Source organism: Penicillium canescens (assembly GCF_028828765.1).
Source record: "Penicillium canescens strain IBT 15451 chromosome Unknown utg000004l_segment0_segment0, whole genome shotgun sequence".
Taxonomy (NCBI): Eukaryota; Fungi; Ascomycota; class Eurotiomycetes; order Eurotiales; family Aspergillaceae; genus Penicillium; species Penicillium canescens.
In genome coordinates, this window is record NW_026703966.1 from 3,589,970 (window position 1) to 3,609,115 (window position 19,146).

The 19,146-nt window shown below is 51.2% G+C and overlaps 8 protein-coding genes across 8 annotated transcripts; 4 read left to right on the forward strand and 4 right to left on the reverse strand.

The window, feature by feature from the left end:
- Positions 1–528: 528 nt before the first annotated feature.
- On the forward strand, positions 529–2,470 carry N7446_006706 (FGGY-family carbohydrate kinase; the record flags this gene model as incomplete). Its single annotated transcript, XM_058515453.1, has 3 exons — positions 529–741; positions 799–1,359; positions 1,412–2,470. The coding sequence occupies 3 exons, from the start codon at positions 529–531 to the stop codon at positions 2,468–2,470; spliced, it is 1,833 nt and encodes a 610-aa protein (XP_058372631.1).
- A 335-nt stretch (positions 2,471–2,805) lies between these two features.
- Positions 2,806–6,380, reverse strand: N7446_006707 (calcium/hydrogen antiporter; the record flags this gene model as incomplete). Its single annotated transcript, XM_058515454.1, has 5 exons — positions 2,806–3,073; positions 3,132–3,295; positions 3,352–4,290; positions 4,342–6,197; positions 6,254–6,380. The coding sequence occupies 5 exons, from the start codon at positions 6,378–6,380 to the stop codon at positions 2,806–2,808; spliced, it is 3,354 nt and encodes a 1,117-aa protein (XP_058372632.1).
- A 502-nt stretch (positions 6,381–6,882) lies between these two features.
- Positions 6,883–8,453, forward strand: N7446_006708 (proteasome regulatory particle base subunit RPT6). Its single transcript, XM_058515455.1, has 3 exons — positions 6,883–7,284; positions 7,348–8,023; positions 8,076–8,453. The coding sequence occupies exons 1-3, from the start codon at positions 7,050–7,052 to the stop codon at positions 8,332–8,334; spliced, it is 1,170 nt and encodes a 389-aa protein (XP_058372633.1). The 5' UTR covers positions 6,883–7,049; the 3' UTR covers positions 8,335–8,453.
- A 1,082-nt stretch (positions 8,454–9,535) lies between these two features.
- N7446_006709 (uncharacterized protein) lies at positions 9,536–11,318 on the forward strand (the record flags this gene model as incomplete). Its single annotated transcript, XM_058515456.1, has 3 exons — positions 9,536–11,074; positions 11,123–11,215; positions 11,265–11,318. The coding sequence occupies 3 exons, from the start codon at positions 9,536–9,538 to the stop codon at positions 11,316–11,318; spliced, it is 1,686 nt and encodes a 561-aa protein (XP_058372634.1).
- A 212-nt stretch (positions 11,319–11,530) lies between these two features.
- Positions 11,531–13,804, forward strand: N7446_006710 (putative ubiquitin fusion degradation protein (Ufd1); the record flags this gene model as incomplete). The annotated part of the gene is made up of 1 exon (XM_058515457.1): positions 11,531–13,804. The coding sequence occupies one exon, from the start codon at positions 11,531–11,533 to the stop codon at positions 13,802–13,804; it is 2,274 nt and encodes a 757-aa protein (XP_058372635.1).
- Positions 13,805–13,947: 143 nt separating this feature from the next.
- N7446_006711 (transporter YIP1) lies at positions 13,948–15,299 on the reverse strand. Its single transcript, XM_058515458.1, has 2 exons — positions 14,874–15,299; positions 13,948–14,707 (listed from the first exon to the last, which is right to left on the reverse strand). Exons 1-2 carry the CDS (start codon positions 15,216–15,218, stop codon positions 14,105–14,107), a joined length of 948 nt encoding a protein of 315 aa, XP_058372636.1. The 5' UTR covers positions 15,219–15,299; the 3' UTR covers positions 13,948–14,104.
- A 320-nt stretch (positions 15,300–15,619) lies between these two features.
- On the reverse strand, positions 15,620–17,712 carry N7446_006712 (uncharacterized protein; the record flags this gene model as incomplete). Its single annotated transcript, XM_058515459.1, has 5 exons — positions 15,620–16,409; positions 16,460–16,584; positions 16,636–16,955; positions 17,050–17,505; positions 17,667–17,712. The coding sequence occupies 5 exons, from the start codon at positions 17,710–17,712 to the stop codon at positions 15,620–15,622; spliced, it is 1,737 nt and encodes a 578-aa protein (XP_058372637.1).
- A 273-nt stretch (positions 17,713–17,985) lies between these two features.
- N7446_006713 (ubiquitin-conjugating enzyme E2) lies at positions 17,986–18,935 on the reverse strand (the record flags this gene model as incomplete). The annotated part of the gene is made up of 3 exons (XM_058515460.1): positions 17,986–18,709; positions 18,767–18,846; positions 18,909–18,935. 3 exons carry the CDS (start codon positions 18,933–18,935, stop codon positions 17,986–17,988), a joined length of 831 nt encoding a protein of 276 aa, XP_058372638.1.
- Between the last annotated feature and the right edge of the window lie 211 nt (positions 18,936–19,146).

Genomic DNA, 19,146 nt, shown 5'->3' on the forward strand with positions numbered 1-19,146 from the left:
AGGTTAATTGCATTATGGCTGTGGGACACCCCCTACCCGGAGGGTTGGGGGTCGTCCCGTGACACGGCTACATTGACTTACACGGCCGTGTGTCCATGTACATGTAACGTTATATGTAAGTTAACTACTTATGGCTGTGTGCGTATTGTGTTTTGGCTTGTAGGGATTCATTTCCATGATTTTAAAAGATACAGAGCAGGGATGCTCAATTTACAAATCACAAACTATACGGTACATGAGAGTACCTCACATACGGCAGGCAATTGCGGGGCAATTATGTACCTCCAAGTACCATCAAGTACCCCAAAGGTACCGGTCAGCACCGCTCCGTCACCCCACAGGAATGTGAGGCAAATCGATGCTGTCATATTCAAACCCCTCGCGCCTCTCTCTTTTCTATATATTGAGCTCAATTGGAAGCCTGAAGGCACTTCGACCTCAAATTGTCCTAGCTTCGTGATTCCCAAAGCTCTAACCCTGAGGTGAAAACAAAAAGATCTTCGTTTCATACAAAGTACAGCCGACAAAATGGCCTCGCTGCCCTACCGTCGTGCATCCGTCCAGGCTTCCCGGAAAGCTTCCACTGACCCCCGGGAGGAGCTGGATGTCCACCTTGATCACTATATCGGCATTGATGTCGGAACTGGCAGTGCTCGTGCCTGTATCATCGATGCCAAGGGCGATATTGTGGGGTTGGCCTCTGAGAACATTGGCCTTTGGCAACCAGAGCATGGCTATTATGTATGAAACCCTGCCAATTGGCACGCAATGAAGTATAGAAGCTGACCTGCTGTCTAGGAACAATCTACCTCTGATATCTGGCGCTGCATTTGTATTGCCGTCCAGCGTGCTGTGAGCCAGCACAATATCAACCCTGACACTGTACGGGGTATAGGATTCGACGCAACATGCTCCTTGTCTGTGTTCTCCAATGACACGGATGAGCCAATCTCAGTCACTGGTCCGAACTTCGACTCGGATCGCAACGTGATCTTGTGGCTGGATCACCGTCCCGTCGAGGAAGCGGCCAAGATAAACGCCACCCACCATAACCTTCTGCGTTATGTTGGCGGCAAAATGTCCATTGAAATGGAGATCCCCAAGGTCCTCTGGCTGAAGAACCACATGCCAGCGGAACTCTTCGAAAGATGCAAGTTCTATGATCTAGGAGATGCCCTTACACATATTGCCACCGGCAATGAGAAACGAAGCTTCTGTAGCGTTGTCTGCAAGCAAGGTTATGTGCCTGTTGGTGTTGATGGGAGCGTCAAGGGATGGCAAGAAGATTTCCTGAATGACATTGGATTGGGCGACTTGACCACGGACGATTTCAAACGCATGGGCGGAGTTGACGGGGTGGTGAGCCTTCCTTAATTGATGAGTAACTAATAACTGACCTCACCTTGAACAGAATGGTGATTACCTGAGTGCTGGTGAGTTGGTCGGCACTCTGTGTGATAAGGCTGCCGCCGATCTAGGCCTGCCAGCAGGTATTGCCATCGGCAGTGCTGTGATCGATGCCTACGCCGGCTGGATTGGTACCGTGGGATCCAAGGTTGATCTAGGATCAGGCAAATCCCTCGCAGAGGCCCCGAAGCTCGATAGATCGGAGGCCTTCTCGCGTCTCGCGGCTGTGGCAGGAACCTCGACCTGCCATCTTGCTATGTCGCCTGACCCCGTCTTCGTAAACGGTGTCTGGGGTCCGTATCGGGATACCATTCTTCCCGGATACTGGATGGCTGAGGGTGGACAATCAGCCACAGGCGAGTTGCTCAAGCATGTCATTGAAACCCACCCGGCCTTCCAACAGGCCCACTCAATCGCCGAGTCATACCATGCCAACATCTATGAGTACTTGAACGAGCACCTCAAGGAAATGGCACACGACCAAGGTGCTCCATGCGTATCCTACCTAGGACGCCACTTCTTCTTCTATGGTGATCTATGGGGTAACCGCTCACCCATCGCCGATCCAAACATGACAGGGTCGATCTTCGGCCTAACGAGCGATAAATCAGTAGATGGTCTTGCAATTTACTACTACGCCACTCTCGAGTTCATCGCGCTACAAACCAAGCAGATCGTCGAGACAATGAACAAGGCAGGCCATCGTATCGCCTCGGTGTTCATGTCCGGCTCGCAATGCCAGAACGACATCCTGGTCAACCTTGTTGCATCAGCTTGTGAAATGCCCGTGCTAATTCCTCGGTACATTCACGCTGCGGTGTGCCACGGTGCTGCCATGCTAGGTGCTAAGGCTGCCAGCGCTGATTCCCAGGGTAAGACCGAAGATCTGTGGGATATCATGGACCGGATGAGCAAGCCTGGCAAGAAGGTGTTGCCGACGGGGGATGCGAATGAGAAAGCTTTGCTCCGGGTTAAGTATGAGGTCTTCCTGGAGCAGTGCTTCAGGCAGCAGAAGTACCGTGGGATGATTGATAACGCTGTGGGCGCGTGGAAGTCTACCTAATTTTACATGACGATCAAGACGAATTTTCTTTTTTTTATAATGCCAAAACATTTGAGTGATTATATACTGGGATTTCGGATGTCAAATCAGTCATTACCGCAGGATCAAAATTCAAGGATAAAAATCCTCAGATACAATATCGAAATAGTAATGCATGTAAACGTAATATCTAATGCAGACCCAAACAGTTCAGATCAACAAATATGTGAGATGACCCCAGGGCCATCCTAGAAACGCATGACAGAAAAATTTCGCTATGCTAAAGTGGATCGAGGCAAATCTCGACAATTTTTCAGATCCAAAAAAGAAAAAGCTACCATCAGTATGTACTTTAATTAGTAGGCCTCCCCACCTCTTGTTCGGCCAATCGTGTAGAACTTCTCGGCGCTGCTTGTGCCGCCCAGAGCGAGAGTATCAAACCGGTCTACGCCCATGCTGTCTATGTTGACATAGCCTGACATGTAGAAGCCAAGAACAACGACGAAGTAGGTGAGAACGAGAATAGAGCCCTTGAAGTAATTGCTCTTTCCTTCACCGTAGACATATGACAACAGGAACACACACAGAATAACGGTGATCATGTCCCATTGAGGGAAGATCAGGCTGTTGGAACAAAGTTAGCCAAGGAAGATAGAAGCGGGACCAGGAAAGATGATCTTACTTGAATGAGTGGCTGACAAGCTCAGATGGGTCCAACATGCGTCCATAGAATGCACTGAAAAGAACCACAGCGGGCACCTGTAACAGACAGACCTGTAGTGCATAGGCGGAACCGATTTCCATAGACAATGCAATATTGCCATTCATGGCAAAGGAGATGGCGTTCTGTCCACGAGTTAGTCAACAAATAAGAAGTAAGTTTAGACATAATGTCAACATACTAAGAATTCTGTGGTGTTGGGGACCAGTGCGAAAAGAGTAATACCGAGGAACTTTTCGTCAATGTCCACGCTCTCCAAGACAACATCAACCGTGTTGACAAGGATCTCAGCGATAACTGCATAGAGGAATGTTGCTCCAAGAAGAATGATAGAACTCTTGGCTTTGCTCCAATTGGGTGCATCATGTCCTCCACCGGCCTGGGCAGCCTCAACATTCAAACCAATATCCTCAAGCTCTTCTCCAGGGGTACGAGGTTGTTCTGCTGCTGCACGGCCAGCCTGTCGGTTGGCAGAACTCTGAGCAGGGGTCTTGCGGCTTCGAGTTGCATCACGAGCAGCCACTGCCGCAGCTGTCGCTGCCACTTCAGTAACTTGGCGTACTAGGCGTTCGTTGTCTTCTCTGGATAGACCACCGACAGCCTTTGACCCATAGTTGTCGTCGCCGCTAGACCGCGGTGGTACCAAGTGCGGAATGTTGTTTCTGGATTCTGTTCTTGCTTCACCTTCCGCCGGCTCCCAGTTGCCTGTGCCATTGTCCTCGAACCCGTAGTGCCTCAGGGACTGGCCTAGGATTCGCTTGTACAACTGGGATTCACGGATTGAATCCTTGCTTCCAGAGACAGCACCGGAAGCTTCGGGTTGACCACTCGGGAATAAGAGGTGCCTTGGCTCATAGAAGGATGACTCTTGAGTGGCCTGAGCATTCTTCTTCTCTTCCATTTCAGTTGCCCAGATAAGAGCAGCATGGGTTCTCAGAGTAAACCATAAACCGATGATGTATGACAGGAATAGGAAGACAGCGGCGAACCACGCATATGGTTGCACAGCCTTTTGGAAGAACTGGTCGTTAATAGCCGCCGTCTGAGAGAAATAACAGCGTCGACAATCCCGGCTCTCGGAATCGATGGAGTTGACGCACGAGTGGCAATTTAGTTCGTGCTATACACTGTTAGTTTGATTCTCGTTTGAAGAAGGGAAATCGGAACCCACACTGCCATAAACCTGATAGAAGAGGGTGGGCCCAAATGCAGCGATCACCGCAAACAACAGCATTGTCGAGGTGACACCGGCTGATTTCACATTGAACCGTTGAGTCTTGCGCTTGATCGCACCGAAGCACATGGACAAGCCAGGAAGGAACAAAATACCAGCAAAAATACTGCCGATAATGCTTCCCTCAACAAGCTGAGCTTTACCTTCAGTCAAGGCAACACAATACAGATACACTTCTACAACAGTGGAGAAAAAAGCGTTGATGGCAGCACCCAGGCCCATCGAAGACTGTGCAGAAATCGAGGCGACGGCTTGCCCAATGAAGTAGGCCAGAGGGATGATGGAAAGCAGAGCCAGAGTGAATATTAGCCCCGGATGCGTGATCCAGTTCTCCAGGCCCAAGAATTTCCCAAGGAAGAAATAGTCGACGATTACAAAGACGACCACACCAAGCAAGTTGATCAGGAAGATGTTCGTTCCATCAACAGTGTACTTCCAGTACCTGGTTCCCGCTGCTCGGTAGGTGCAGAGCAGGATTGAAGACGAGGAAGTAGTGCTCGATCTAGCATAGGTGGTATCGGAATGGAAGGACAGCGCCAAAGGGTGCCTGCGTAGATGGCTCACTAGAGTGATCGTGATGCGCCCCATGGGAATCCAGAAAACCAGCAGCCAGCAGGTGAGCGACACCAGAAGCATCAGTGGTCCGACGAGGAAATAGAAGAACACGAAGAACACGACCCGACCCAAGGTCCATTCGCCACGCCCGAAAAGGCGACGTTTAGAGTGGGCCAACTGAAAGTCATCATGCTGTCCACGTTGAGGTCGTCCGAGCAGACTGTCCTGCTCACCGGCTGAATCGACGCTGTTCCTTCGTCTGCCGACGAGTGATCGATCCCTGCGAGGCCCAAAGAACAGACGGCCATGTTCTAGATCGCCATTCTGCCATTGCTCATATTCGCTGATACTGCGTCCCTCGCCTTCGTCCTCTTCGGCATAATGCTCGTCGGTCTCTAGAAGGACAAACGACCCAAAGGGGTAGAGCAGATATCGTGAAAGACCCGCAAATACTCTTCCATATGCCATAGCACTCGATGAGTAGGCAAAGAAAAAGCATGCAACCGCAGCCAGAAGAGAAATGAGGGCAAGCCACCATCCAAAGAACAAAGACCACAACAAGTTAGTCAAGAATAGCATTGGACTGACACGGCCGCCTGGTGAAGAGTGAATATCTCCCTCGGCGGTCTTCTCTACAGAGCGACTCTTTTTATACAACGCAGGCTTCCAGATCCTGATACCAAATGGGTGAGTTTCGTTGATGGCTTGCTGACGATCTTTGAGGGTGAAGCTCTCCGCGTCACTGGCAGCGTCTTCATCATCTTCCAACGTTTCGGTGACCTCATCATCATCACTATCCATCCCACTATTCTCATCAGCCTGGTTAAAGGAAGGGATTTCTTCGTCGACATCCAACCCGGGATCTGGCAACCCGCTGTCGTCTGGATTGTAACTCTCTGACTCCCCTCTCGCAAGGGGACTGGGCCGAGCACTGGGACGTCTCCTGAGGGTTGAGCTTTGCGTTCGCAAGGGTCGTATTCTGGGGGATGTTTGCGTATTGGGACCCTTCATGGCCATGTATTGGTGGACCTCGGAGACATCATCGTCCGTCGAGAACTCCTGCCCCTTGTGGGGGATTTGACGCTTGGAAGACATGCGGCGCGAGACCGATGGTTTGCGAGGTCTATCGGGGTCGGTAGACGATTGGTTTGTAAATACGCGACTCATCGTTTCTTCTTGACCGTCATCGAGACGCGCCTCTGGATTTGTCGCTTCAAGTGAAGACGAATCGAGTGTACCTGCAAATCTGGATCAGCGCAAGTCATGGCCACAGGTTACACCAGGACGAACGCACCGTATGTTCTCCGACCGGGTGCAGATGATCTCACTGGAGGAACCGCCCTGGGTGTCGGGTTCTCACTTCCCATCGCTGCAGATGGTCGCGTTGACTCGGAAGAGTCAGTGTTCCCTTTATCAGCCATTGCCAAGTGATTTGGCAAGACCACAGGCAACAAACAAACAAAGATTCAAAAACACAAAAGATGCGGTGTCAAAAGCAGGTAGAAAAACGACTAAACACTTGGAAACTCCAGTGACATCGTTCAAGTAGATCTAATCGAAACACAAAACTCGAAAGATGAAAGTTCCATTAGCTGAGATGCATACAGGGTCAGGGCCAGGTAGGACAGAGCCCGAGAGTAATAAGAAGAGGAGAATGGCTCTTTGACCGTTGCCTTCTTGCGCTTTGTACGTTCTCCTGCTGATGACCCGATCATCAGGCAGCTCTGCGCCCAATCAAACTGACGGGTGACTAAGCCTACGAGGAAGCTCTCAACCGTGTGGATCGAGGCACTTGTTTGTCTTGTTTGCCTAGGTGGTGTAGTTTGCATGTTGGCGCCTGAATTTTGAGGAGAGTTTTGTCTTAGTCAGCCGCGGCGAACAGGCGCAGCTTCACGTACAGCTGGACTGCTCAGCTCTCCAAACCCCAGCTTCAACTTCTTCGTCTCCGACCCGAACCATATCCCCCAGACGCTTCCTCGATATACTCTCTTTTGGACAGATAACGAAAGGTCTTTTCTTTTGCTGCATTCGCTCCGTGAAAGACGGGCAAGCCCTTGAGCCTCCATAGCGTCATCACCCCGTTCGCCATCATGGCTTTGGACAACTACTATCGAAATAAGATCGAGGGCATGAAACTCGAGATTATTCAAGGCCAAGCTGTTCTACGACGGTTAGAAGCCCAGCGCAATGACTACAACTCGAGAGTGCGTCTACTGCGTGAGGAGCTTGGGTTGCTGCAACAGCCCGGCTCGTACGTTGGTGAAGTGGTGAAGGTGATGAGCACCAAGAAGGTTCTGGTGAAGGTACACCCGGAGGGGAAATACGGTAGGTTTCCATGTCATTGTCATTGATGACTCGCCTTATGCTAACGTTACGGTCTACATGCAGTGGTGGATATCTCCGATGGTGTGGATATTAGCAAGCTCACCGTGGGCAAGCGAGTCGCCCTTCTGTCTGATTCCTACAAGCTGGAGAAGATGCTGCCTTCCTCGGTCGACCCCCTGGTGTCTCTCATGATGGTTGAGAAGGTCCCCGACAGTACTTACGACATGATTGGTGGTCTGGATCAGCAGATCAAGGAAATCAAGGAAGTGATCGAGCTGGGTCTCAAGCACCCCGAGTTGTTCGAGTCGTTGGGTATCGCACAGCCAAAGGGTGTTCTGCTCTACGGCCCACCAGGAACCGGAAAGACCCTGCTCGCTCGAGCAGTCGCTCACCACACCGACTGTCGATTCATCCGAGTGAGCGGTTCAGAGCTGGTGCAGAAGTACATTGGCGAAGGTAGCCGAATGGTCCGTGAGCTGTTCGTCATGGCACGAGAGCACGCACCTAGTATCATCTTCATGGATGAAATCGACAGCATCGGTTCAAGCCGGATAGACTCAGCAGGAGGCGGTGATTCTGAAGTTCAGCGTACCATGCTAGAGTTGTTGAACCAGTTGGACGGATTCGAGCCAACGAAGAACATTAAGATTATCATGGCCACCAACCGACTGGACATTCTCGATCCGGCCCTGCTTCGGCCTGGGCGCATCGACAGGAAGATCGAATTCCCCCCACCATCGTCAGTCCCCCGTCCCTTGCAACCCTTTCTGATGCTAATCTTATTTATGTAGGGTCGAAGCTCGTGCTGACATTTTGCGGATCCACTCCCGCTCGATGAACCTGACCCGTGGTATCAACTTGACCAAGATTGCGGAGAAGATGAACGGGTGCTCCGGAGCCGAGCTCAAGGGTGTCTGCACCGAGGCAGGAATGTATGCACTGCGTGAGCGTCGGGTGCATGTCACACAAGAAGACTTTGATCTGGCCACTGCCAAGATTCTCAACAAGCACGACGACAAGGAGGTTGCGGTATCGAAGCTATGGAAGTAGAGAAGCCTCGCAGCGGGGTGGATCTGATCGACGACATTGTATCACTAGTTCTAATCCTACCCTGATCATTCTCGCCCCAAGCCCAATGCATTGTGTGTTGTGTGACGACGTGTCTAAATCCCATTCGGGTGTACGGAGTAGAGGTGTAACTACTGTCCTTGGCAGTCTACTTGCCTAGAAACTACTATCTTTAGGCAGTACAATATTGGGGCTTACGATGTACCAGGGCGCCCTAAAATTGGCCCCAGGATAATTGCTTTTCCTGGGATCAAAAGGAGAAAGGGATAAAGCAATCTGCATCCGCAGGACTTGGCAGCCCATCAGCCTATGCTCAATCGTGTATACAGTAGCTCAGCCTCGATAGAAGGACTTGGCAATGATGCTGCGGACCGTGTAGATCCTCAGGGAGACAGGGACCAGCATTCGCTTGGCGCGGAAATCGCAGTCCGCGAGATCCCTCGCTAATGTCTTGGCAGACTCCTTTTTTTATGCCAAGAGGAGGAATGAAGAATGCCGAGAATATAAGTACAGTACAGTAGAGTGTAGCGTACACGTACAAGGTTGAGGAAGGACTCTAGAGACTGAGTTCTGGACCCTGAAAGAAGCAAGATCTCATAAGGCTATGATATCGGGTAATATAACCATGTCCCTCGTACGACTTGCCACCTTACACTGACGCGGCCAGAGATGCGCGTGACCCGGTGGATCATCTCCCAACGTCTAATATTGAGGTACCTGACCAACCTGTCCTGGGTACAAGATCCACTGAGGGTCACCCCATACTTGGAGTATGTACCAGGCACTTGGCCATATGTCGTTTTCTGGTATTCCATCCAAATGCCAATCCTCTCCCTTACAGGCCAAGAGGACAATCTTTTAGACCATTAGACAATTAAAGTTAGGTTCGAGAAGGGTTTAGCATAGTCCACTAGGTACATCTAGGCAGTGTATATAGACCTATAGAATCACGGACCTGCTGCATTTGGCCCTTCCGCTGACCGACAGTCCTTGTTGGGAATAGAAGAGTTGACAATATCGATTTACTCATATCTCCCCGGATCTTGTCTTCCGTCTCCACGTTATAAGTTACTTCTTGAATCTGACAACTCATATTTACCCGACTCTCTCCCATTTAACCTATTCTCTCCCCACCTTTCTTATTTTACCTTTTTCTCCTGGAGTATATAACTTATACCGGACTATGTCCGATCTGTGGTCTTCTATAGCCTTTGCCATTGACCCCAAGAGAACCCAAGCTATGCCTGCCGTCCTTCAAACGACTATCAATCTCTTGGAGAGTGAGCTGGTCAAAGCCCGAGCCGCTCTCCAGGAGATCCAACCCAATGCCTCCCCATTCGGCTTCCTAGGCGATGAGGTCGCTGTCGGTGCCATGGCCGCCTACAGGCAGGACCTCATTGGCCGTGCCCCCGATTTCTATGGCTCTCGTCGGTTGACCCGAAAGGAGCTGGGCTTGGAGCCTGTGGTGCGCGAACTACCTGTCGAACGGGTATCAGTGCAATCTATACCGCCACCTCGATCAACCTCGCTGGAGGATCTGCTGAGCAACAATTTGATTCTTGACCGGATGGCTCCTTATCTGTCAGTATCATCTTTGATGGCATTGGACTCAACGTCCCGCCGCCTGCACACAGTCATCACACAGACTCCTTATGTCTTCCGACATCTTGATCTGTCCCGCTGCCGGGGTGCCGAGCTTCCTACCACCACGCCAGAGGAAAACGATTCTCAGACTGAGGATGAGGTCTATGCGGCTCCTTTGAAGCGCATCTTCAGCAGTCTCGAGCGCAGAGGCATCCTCCGGGATGTACGCACCCTCATCTTGGATGGTCTTTCAGTGCCCGCAGATCTCGTGGCCGAGATTCTCTTGACCGACCGCTTCAACGTGAATATCCTGTCCATTCGCGAATGTCGGCATCTCAATGAGCGTAAGCTCATGCAGGTTATTCAACATGCTGTTCGGCATACACGTCCCGCAGATACGCCACGAGTCAAGGGAATTTATCATTTCTCGCCAATGTATGCAGCTCCGCGACCAGTTGCACGACCCCGATATCGTGATTGGTGGGGTTCCCGTGTGGGAACACGAAGCCCCAGCCAAACTCGCTCAGTCTCCGATCAGGAAGCATCGGAACCCTCAGTAGAGCAGCAACAAAATGAGTGGTACAGTCCAACAGGAAAGCTTTTCAAGCATAGCCTTGAGGATGGCTGGGCTCAGGTGCTCCAAAAGTGCGAGGGTATCATCGCCTTCGACGCCGCCCTCTGTCGCGGCCCGAGACACGATGCCAATCTATTCACAGGTGAAAACTCGCCAGTGGAGGTGCCGTTGCTCGGACCCGCAGTGGCCACCGTAGCACTCGGGCCCCGCGGTTGTGACGGGTGCCACAGTTCCCCCGAGGGCCCGGCTATCTGGGGTCAAGCCCCAGATGTTCAATTCCCGATGCTCAGTCCCCCACCGCTGCACTCTTCAAATGTTGCTGCGGCGAAGCGCCCTGAGTCAATTCCGGGGGAACATCCAGTTCTCATTGCTCGGTGTGCAGACTGCCTCACCAACCGCTGGTGCCATCGATGCAATAAGTGGTTCTGTGGTAACTGTCTGCCACATCCACAACGTGTCCGAGTAACCCTGTCACCGCACCAGACAGCCCTTCGCTCCGACCAACATGACAGCGAGCTGCAAGAGCGAGGTGTAAGCAAGGATTGCTGGGAGTGTGGCCCAACCGTAAGTTAATTCCATCTGATAGACCTTTGGTTTCTCTGACCATCACAGTGTGCTTCTTGCAAGCTAGAGTGCCAACACACTTGCCAAGGCTGCCAGGGCGATTATTGTATTCAGCACAATGAAGGATGCTCGTCCACACTGGTAAGTGTCTCTAGCCCTAATTCCAGGGCTCCAACTAACCTGTCTGCAGTGTGACTGGTGTAATACCAGTTCTCGCCACCGAATGCGAGGTGACTTTTATTAAACAGATATTTCCATATTTCCATATTTCTATATTTCTATATTTCAATATGATTTAATTTCTTAATAATCCACTAGAAACCGAGAGTTAGACGTGGAACATAGGAAGTCGAAGTCGAAGTATACGCGTGGAGTCTTCCAGAATTGCTTATCAACTTATCTCTCTCCGCCTCACAATATCAATGCCCACTTCCGCCTTTCTTGTAAATATTCATCATGGATCTAGTCTGGTCGTCTCAGCTTCTGGTCGCGCCTCCAGATCGCGCCCCTAGATTACCAGGCGACAAGATCATCTTGCCGCAATCCGCACTTGAACAGCTCCTAGCTGCCGCCCCGCTTCAAGCTGTTCCCAGCAATAATCGTGCGCATACTTCGACATTCGACCCATTCAACCACCACACCTTCGCCGCCGAATCGTTCGCCCGTCAGCAAGTTGAGCAACGTCAGCAGCAGCTACCCCACCCATTAACATTCCGAATCGTCAATCCCCAGAATGGCCGTTTCATCTACGCCGGCATCCGCGAATTTTCCGCCGAAGAAAGCGAGGTCGCACTAAGTGCACTGTTGCGAGACTCGCTTGATATCAAGGATGAAGAGTTCTTAGGTATAGATAGAGAGGCACAGGCCCCTACGTCACCGGAAACCGAAGCGAATCCTCCGCGAACTGGCCCTGCTGTCACTGTGCATGCGAAGCAGCTACCCAAAGGCACATATGTCCGTCTGCGTCCCCTGGAAGCCGGGTACGACCCAGAAGACTGGAAGGCTCTGCTAGAACGATATCTGCGGGACAACTTCACAACTCTTACGACTGGCGAGCTTCTGACGGTGCAAGGTACGCGGAGCGAGTCGTTTAGGTTCTTGGTCGATAAAGTGTTCCCCGAAGGCGAAGGGATATGTGTGGTGGATACAGATCTCGAGGTTGATATCGTGGCATTATCGGAAGAACAAGCTCGGGAGACGTTGCAGAAGAGGCTGGAAAAGGCCTCTCGCGCGCCGGGTACGACCAGTGGCAGCTCTATTGGGGGTATTCTCAGTCTCGGAGAGGATGTCACAGCTCAGGTCTTGCCTGGGGACTATGTGGATTATGAGCTTCGAGACTGCAAACGGGAAGATATCATCCAGATCGAGCTCACCACGGACGATCCAGACCTGAGTCTCTTCGCTAGCCCTTTTGCTCCCCGCCAACAATGTCGCCCGAGGGCAGATATGCATGTCTGGGGGGACTTTTCGAGCCAGTTGCCCAAGAAGCTCCAACTTCGGCCCACGAATGTGGCCTTGGAAGGCGCCGAGGCCCTCTATATTTCAGTTCATGCCGATTCTGCGGGCAATGAGTCATCCAAGTTGCCGCAGCAGTCGCCCTCGCAGTATCATATCCGAATTACAGAGAACCCATCTGATGTTTCTGGTTCAACGGAACAAGAGAACAAGTCTCACGAGCCCGGCGATGTGCAGTGCAAGAACTGCCAGCAATGGGTTCCTGAGCGGACACTCCTTCTGCACGAGAACTTCTGTCTACGCAATAATATCCTCTGTGCGCAGTGCCAGACCGTGTTTCAGAAACGATCTCCAGAATGGCAGAATCACTGGCACTGCCCTCACGACTCTGGCCATGGCAACGATGCCCCGAGCAAAGAAAAACATGACACTATTTTCCACGAGAACCACCAGTGTCCCGACTGTGAATTGGTCCTCGAAGGTCTCCCAGGTCTTGCCCAGCACCGCACTAGCAACTGTCCAGGAAAGTTGATTCTCTGCCAATTTTGTCACCTTCTCGTGCCCCAGAAAGGCGACTCTGACCCTGATTTCCACGATCCCGAGGTTATGCTTTCCGGCCTCACCCCACACGAGCTGGTAGATGGAGGACGCACTACCGAATGCCATCTCTGCAACAAGATCATCCGACTCCGAGACATGAACACCCACCTCCGCCATCACGAACTAGAGCGCCTATCTCGGCCCACCCCTCGCGTATGCGTGAACCAGAACTGTGGCCGTACATTGAACAATGCAGGAAACGAGTCTTTGGGTCTGTGCAATTTCTGTTTCGGACCTTTATACGTGGACACCCACGACCCAGAAGGCAAAGCTCTGCGGCGCCGTATTGAACGCAAATACCTGTCCCAGATGATGACTGGGTGTGGCAAGCCCTGGTGTCGAAATGAGTACTGCAAAACGGCGAAGCAGAAGAAGCAACATGCATCTGGTCCTCCAGCCCCCATGGCCGTGGCGGATATCATGAAGGTGACGCGTCCGCTTGTTGAAGCTCTCAACATCAAGCCCGATGTGCCAAACACGGCACCCTTTTATTTCTGCACCGATGAGACAAGTCAACATCGTCGAACCCTGGCCGAATTGATTGCCGCCGAAAGCGCCGGAATGGAGGGCAAAGGATATGACCTGGCATGGTGCATTGCAGGAACCGAAGCTTCAAGTGGTGATCTGGAGAAGACAAGAGAATGGTTAACGAAATGGGCTCCAACGCAAAGCTAGACAAATCAACAAGTCAACTCTTATGATTTTGGGCATTCAGCATGCGGCTCTCATTTACACTTGCATTTAGGGAAGATCCGCATAGCATAGGACCGGTGTGAAGATATAGTTGACGATCTAATAATGCATAATGATACATAACAGCTGGAATTTCATAATATTCATGATTAAAAGCAAAGTCAGGGCCAAGCTAGATCCTAGACTTTGCAGCCACTAACCTACAGACTTTAATTTCGCAGGGCAGTAGAGCAATAGGGCGGTAGAGAGGATTTATATATCCCCTACGAATCTACCTGCGTTTCATGCCGCACCCGTTTTAGCAGCCAACGAACCCGTACCGCGCGAAGAGAAAATACCCATAATACCGAAAACCACATAGAACAAAGCCAACGGATACGCCACCAGGCCCCTCATGCCACTCATGCGCGCTACAGAACAGAACATACCCGACGAACTGTACGTGCACCAGCCAACAGCAGCCGTCGTCAAGAGATAGCCGAACAGGGTATCCATAGGAATGAGAATACCAATGAGGCTGGTAAGCACCAACGGAAGGAAGCAGTAGCCAAGAACGCTAGCGGAGCGAGGGAAGGTCAAAGTAGCAGAGAAGTGGCCGACCGCTGAGGCGTTGGACATGGAGGGCTTGTGGTGAGGGTTGTAGTTTGTAGGGTCTGCGGCGTTGGCAGCTGGGACCGTGTCTAGGGCCGGAGACATGAGGCTGAGGATGAGGTGGAGGGCGACGGTGCCGAAGACGGCGACGCCGTAGATGTATCCGTAGAAAACCTTCCCCGAAAGTAGGAGGAAGGTTCCGTATAGGACGATGTAGAGCAAGGCTCCGTAGAGGTCGCTGTCATCCATGAGATGGTTATCGATTGAAGCGAAGGGGTTCAGAACGGTCAAAGTCTGGATACCGAAGAATTATTGTTAGCTGTTTCCAAGTAATTGTGTAAGTCCCATCCTATCCCAAGACAAGTCATAACCCAATCGAACCAAAAAACCCGGGGTAAACAAGCCACCCCACGTCTCCTGAACGGACACCCTCCAAATAACGACCAAAGACACAACTAACCTTCGTGCGAATATGCTCGAAGTTAACACCCAATTCCTCAAGCAATGGCGGCTCGCCATCGTACCCCTCCGTCCCAAACGCAGCCAACCAACCCGTCCTCAAGCCGCCCTGTTCCCCCATCCGTCCACTAACGCCCGCAGCCGGAGATCCAAAGCCGCCATAACCAGCAGCGGCGGGGTAGGCCTGCGCTGAGGGATTGGGAGCGCTACCGAAGCCGCCGCCATAGGATGCTTGTGATGGGGTTGTGTGGCCGGAGACTGAGGAGTAGGACGACGGGAAGAACTGGAGATTCTGTGCGGAGCCTTGGGGGGCGTAGCCTTGTTGTTGGGGGTAGTATTGGGCCATTGCCGCGACGGACGGCGGATAGAGTGGTGAAAGGTCGCGGGATTCGATTTGGCGTGGGATTTGCTTGTGGTGTTCTTGAGTGTGAGGGTTTGGATTGTTGGAGCTTCGGAGCTCCAAATGGCCTCAATGGTGATTACTAAGCGCCGGCTCCGGGCCTGAAGTATAACCTAACCCATCAGATGGACTAAACAGTCCATCTCTTTTGTGATTGTATTTTAATCTCATTCTCTCCTACTGGCTTTTTTTTGGCCTCTTTTCCTTATATAAATAGTTCGTGGTCAATATATATAGTTTAATAAATGTACATAGTTCAACAAGTATTTCTCCCATTTTGGTGAGTTTTCAGTATTATTACTAGACTGGCACTGCTGTAAGAAATATACAGAGGCTCACATCGAGAGCTAATTAATGGGTGCATCTCGTTCGAGAAGACACTCCATTTCTTCCGCTTCAGGGATCACAAACCCAGTCATTGCTTCGTCCCAGACAGATCGCCAGCTCAAGCCATCCAACGTCATAACAAAGAAATATTTGGCCATTACTTTTGAGACTTGTTCCCACGACTGCCACACACAGATCATTGCAACGTGGGCCAGACGCTCCACAAACCAGGCTCGTTCAGCCTGGCCTTGAGAGCCCTGAGCTCCGACGAAGAGTGCCCAAGTATATAGACCGAAGTTTTCCTTGGGTAGCTCCTGTAGAAAAGATAGTTTGCAAGTCTCCACTGCCGTCGTGAGATGTTTGGTAAGGGCTCGGCCCAGGCCAGAGGATGAAGGCGAAACAATCATAAAATGATTAAGGAAACAGATTGAAGCCACTCTAGTGACAGCTTCAATAGGATGAAGCTGCACCAGTGGATTGGGAGAGTCATCTGTATATATATAGCTGAGCAGTTGATGCTCTGCTTCGCAGTTAAGGACTCGGAAAAAGTCCTGATCAATGGGTTGAATAGCCGCAGGTGTCATCTGATTCATGATGCTAAAGAAAACCATACCCCGTAGCACATATAAAATACGTTGCAAGGAGGGACTGATAAAGGAATTGGTGAAAAATCCCGATCCGAGATTATTGAGAGGGGACAAAGCTTGTGGCATAATGCGCTGCTGGATATCTGAAGGAATGGGCTGGGCATCCCAAGTCAAGGGAAAGACAGGCTTGGTCATTAATCCGGACGCTGCTTTGATGTCGGTGCTAAGATCCCAAAAGTGAGCATGAGGTAGTAGGAGGGTGGAGACACGCACGTAATGATAGCAGACAACATTGAAGACGAACGAATGCTGTCATCTGTTATTCCACCTCGCAGCTCAACCATACGCTTAAGCCCTTTGAGGTGAATACGAGCTTCTTCAAACTCGCCGATGATAAGCTGTGGATCGTTAGAAAGCCGGCAAAATGGCGTTCAAGTGTCAATTCATACCGCGCCAGTTAGAAGGTTGATGATAGTATCAAATGCCTCGTCACTGAGTCTGTGATTCGGATCTTGCATCTTCGCATTCATTTCTCCAATAGATTTTGCCCTCATCATACAATAATCAGGGTCGAGTGCCTGATTTCGGCTATCTGGGTTGATTGTACACGTATGCTGGCTCGCGAGAACGGCTCGATGTGCAGCGCACATGCTCATTAACCCAAAGAAGCTGCCCTTATCCGAGAATGAGGACCGCACCATTAACTCCATCTCTTGTGTTGAACTTTTGCCCGTGTTGGGAAATGTCATGGGGACAAATATGGTTTTCCCTTCACCCTGCAGTCAGCTCCATTCCTGAGAGGCTCATGGAGTTTGAAAGATGGAAATGCCGGAACTCTAGGAAGTCGAGATGGCACGACTCACAGTAGTACACCAAGTGGGCAACCATCAAAGGAAGCTCACTGGTTCCTGGTAAGGTAGAGAACGGATCGAGGAACCATGAGGTGGGTGGGTTTGGATTTGAGTGGAGTGGCAAAGGATAACCAGCAGACCACCTCGCTGGACGTCCTCTTTGATATAAAGGATAGTTGAGACTGTCTGAGTCTAGGATTGAAGAGTAGGCAGATGACTGCGACTGAGCCCTTACCACCAATCTTTGCTCGTCCTCGTCCTCGGCAACCTTTGGGGCATCATGTTGAGCACGTCTGGAGGTTCGTTTCAATCCCGCAAGCCTCTCACGCCGGCGCACGTCGCGCATGACATGAGAGCGGATGGCTTTGCGAGCATTGACATCTTTGATCCTCTTGGAGGTCAGATCATCATCGTGATCGATGAACGTAAAAGAAGGCCGATCAAGCGGCGCAGGTTTCATTTTGGGCTCTGGACGGGGATTTAGTACAAGAACCACTCGGAGCGAGCCCCTTGGTGCAACCATGACAATAGACAAACGGGAGCCAAAGGAAGCCCTGAAAGAAGCGTCTCATGAACAGAGGTTGGGAACCAGGGCTCCCCTGCAGTCTGCAACTGGCACAAGCACTGACCTGACTGGAAACGGGGACCAAAGGTGAACTGCTGCAGATGGTCCATCCCGGCCACGGCTTCGGAATGCAAAGGAATAGAGGCAAAACAGGGACAGACCCAATAAAGAAGTGGATAGAGACTATGCAGTCGGGGACGGCGGATTTAGAAGAGAAATGAAGTAGTTACATTGCCAATGCGGGGTGAGCACAAGCCGAATCCAGCGCAAATCGCCTGGGATAATCTGGTGGTCAACGGTGTAACATGTCAGACATGCATTGCATTCTCTAAACTCCTTGCCATGCAAATCCCGCTAAAAGACAAAAGGTATTCTATAGCCTCTCAAGCACGCATATCACTCAGTAGTCGGGAGATCAGGGCATAGCCAAAGAAGAGGGCCACGCCGATCCAAACTCGGTGTTGTCGAGCCCAGCCTTGGCCTGCCTCTCGCGCAACATTCCCTCCTTCCATAACGCCACCAAATGCGGGAACACTTCCGTTAGGTCGTCTACGCAGGGCACTCGTATCAGGCGAACATTTGATGGGCGCATCGGGGTCGGGTAAGATCTGGCCGGTACTGGTGTCGATGCGATGCTCTTTCATCCAAGCCCAGTTCTCCTGATCCAGTTCGGGCCATTCTGTGCGGAACTTTAGACCACCGTCTCCTGCCTTGACATTGTTGATTCCCTTGGCAGTTCGAGTGACACCAGCGGTGGCGCTGATGTGAGAGCCACCTCCGGTTGAATTCCACCACCGAGATCGCGCTGCAAGCACTCTCCGTTCGCTCTCTGAAGCAGAAACACTTCCTGTGGTCATTTCTTCGCTGGTCATGAAAGAGAGTAATCCGATGAGAATGGTGGAGACTTCCCAGGCGGGGTTGAAGGATTTGGGGTGGAAATCGCTGATACTGAGACAAAGTCGAGTGGAAGGCTGGAATCGGCCACTGGGTGTGTGCATGCGGATGGCGGGAGGCGCGAATGGGTACTCGGGAGGGAATATTAATGTGCCCCAGTATTGTCCCTTCTCATAAGGGGTCCCGGGAGGTCCGGTGAGGACATAATGCCATCTATATCAGATAAGTCAGATTTCTGCACTGCACTGCGGGGAGAGTAAGTCAACTCACTCAAGGATGTTTTGCTCAGAGGGATGAGTGACGATGAATGGTGTAGGCTCCTTTTGAATGTTTTGATATTCGCGGGTGAGCTGTAGTTTTGTTAGACCATTATTGGGCTGATACTATAGGTCTGCGACAGCTCGCCACTTACCCGTTTGAAGGCTGCTTTTGTTGCCATCTTCGAAGGAGAATATTAGAAACGTGAAAAACGACAAAGACAAAAAGGTCTGACCCGAGAGTAAAGCAATAACAGAAGAGGAAGTAAGATGTCAGAAGAGAGTTGGAGAGTGATGGTCCATCGCATAAGGCACGGCCCTGCCGCTAGGTCACGTGCCTACCCACCCGTATCTTCGCGGATTCGGCACGCGAACTCCGAAATGCTTCCCCGG

Excerpts from the sequence above, each read along its gene's own strand:
- N7446_006711 (XM_058515458.1), bottom strand. The coding sequence starts at position 15,218 with ATGGCCCAATACTACCCCCAACAACAAGGCTACGCCCCCCAAGGCTCC. Across the intron at positions 14,708-14,873 it reads TCGAGCATATTCGCACGAAG|ACTTTGACCGTTCTGAACCC; the intron begins GTTAGTTGTGTC and ends TTCGGTATCCAG.
- N7446_006708 (XM_058515455.1), top strand. The coding sequence starts at position 7,050 with ATGGCTTTGGACAACTACTATCGAAATAAGATCGAGGGCATGAAACTC. Across the intron at positions 7,285-7,347 it reads ACACCCGGAGGGGAAATACG|TGGTGGATATCTCCGATGGT; the intron begins GTAGGTTTCCAT and ends GTCTACATGCAG. Across the intron at positions 8,024-8,075 it reads ATCGAATTCCCCCCACCATC|GGTCGAAGCTCGTGCTGACA; the intron begins GTCAGTCCCCCG and ends TTATTTATGTAG.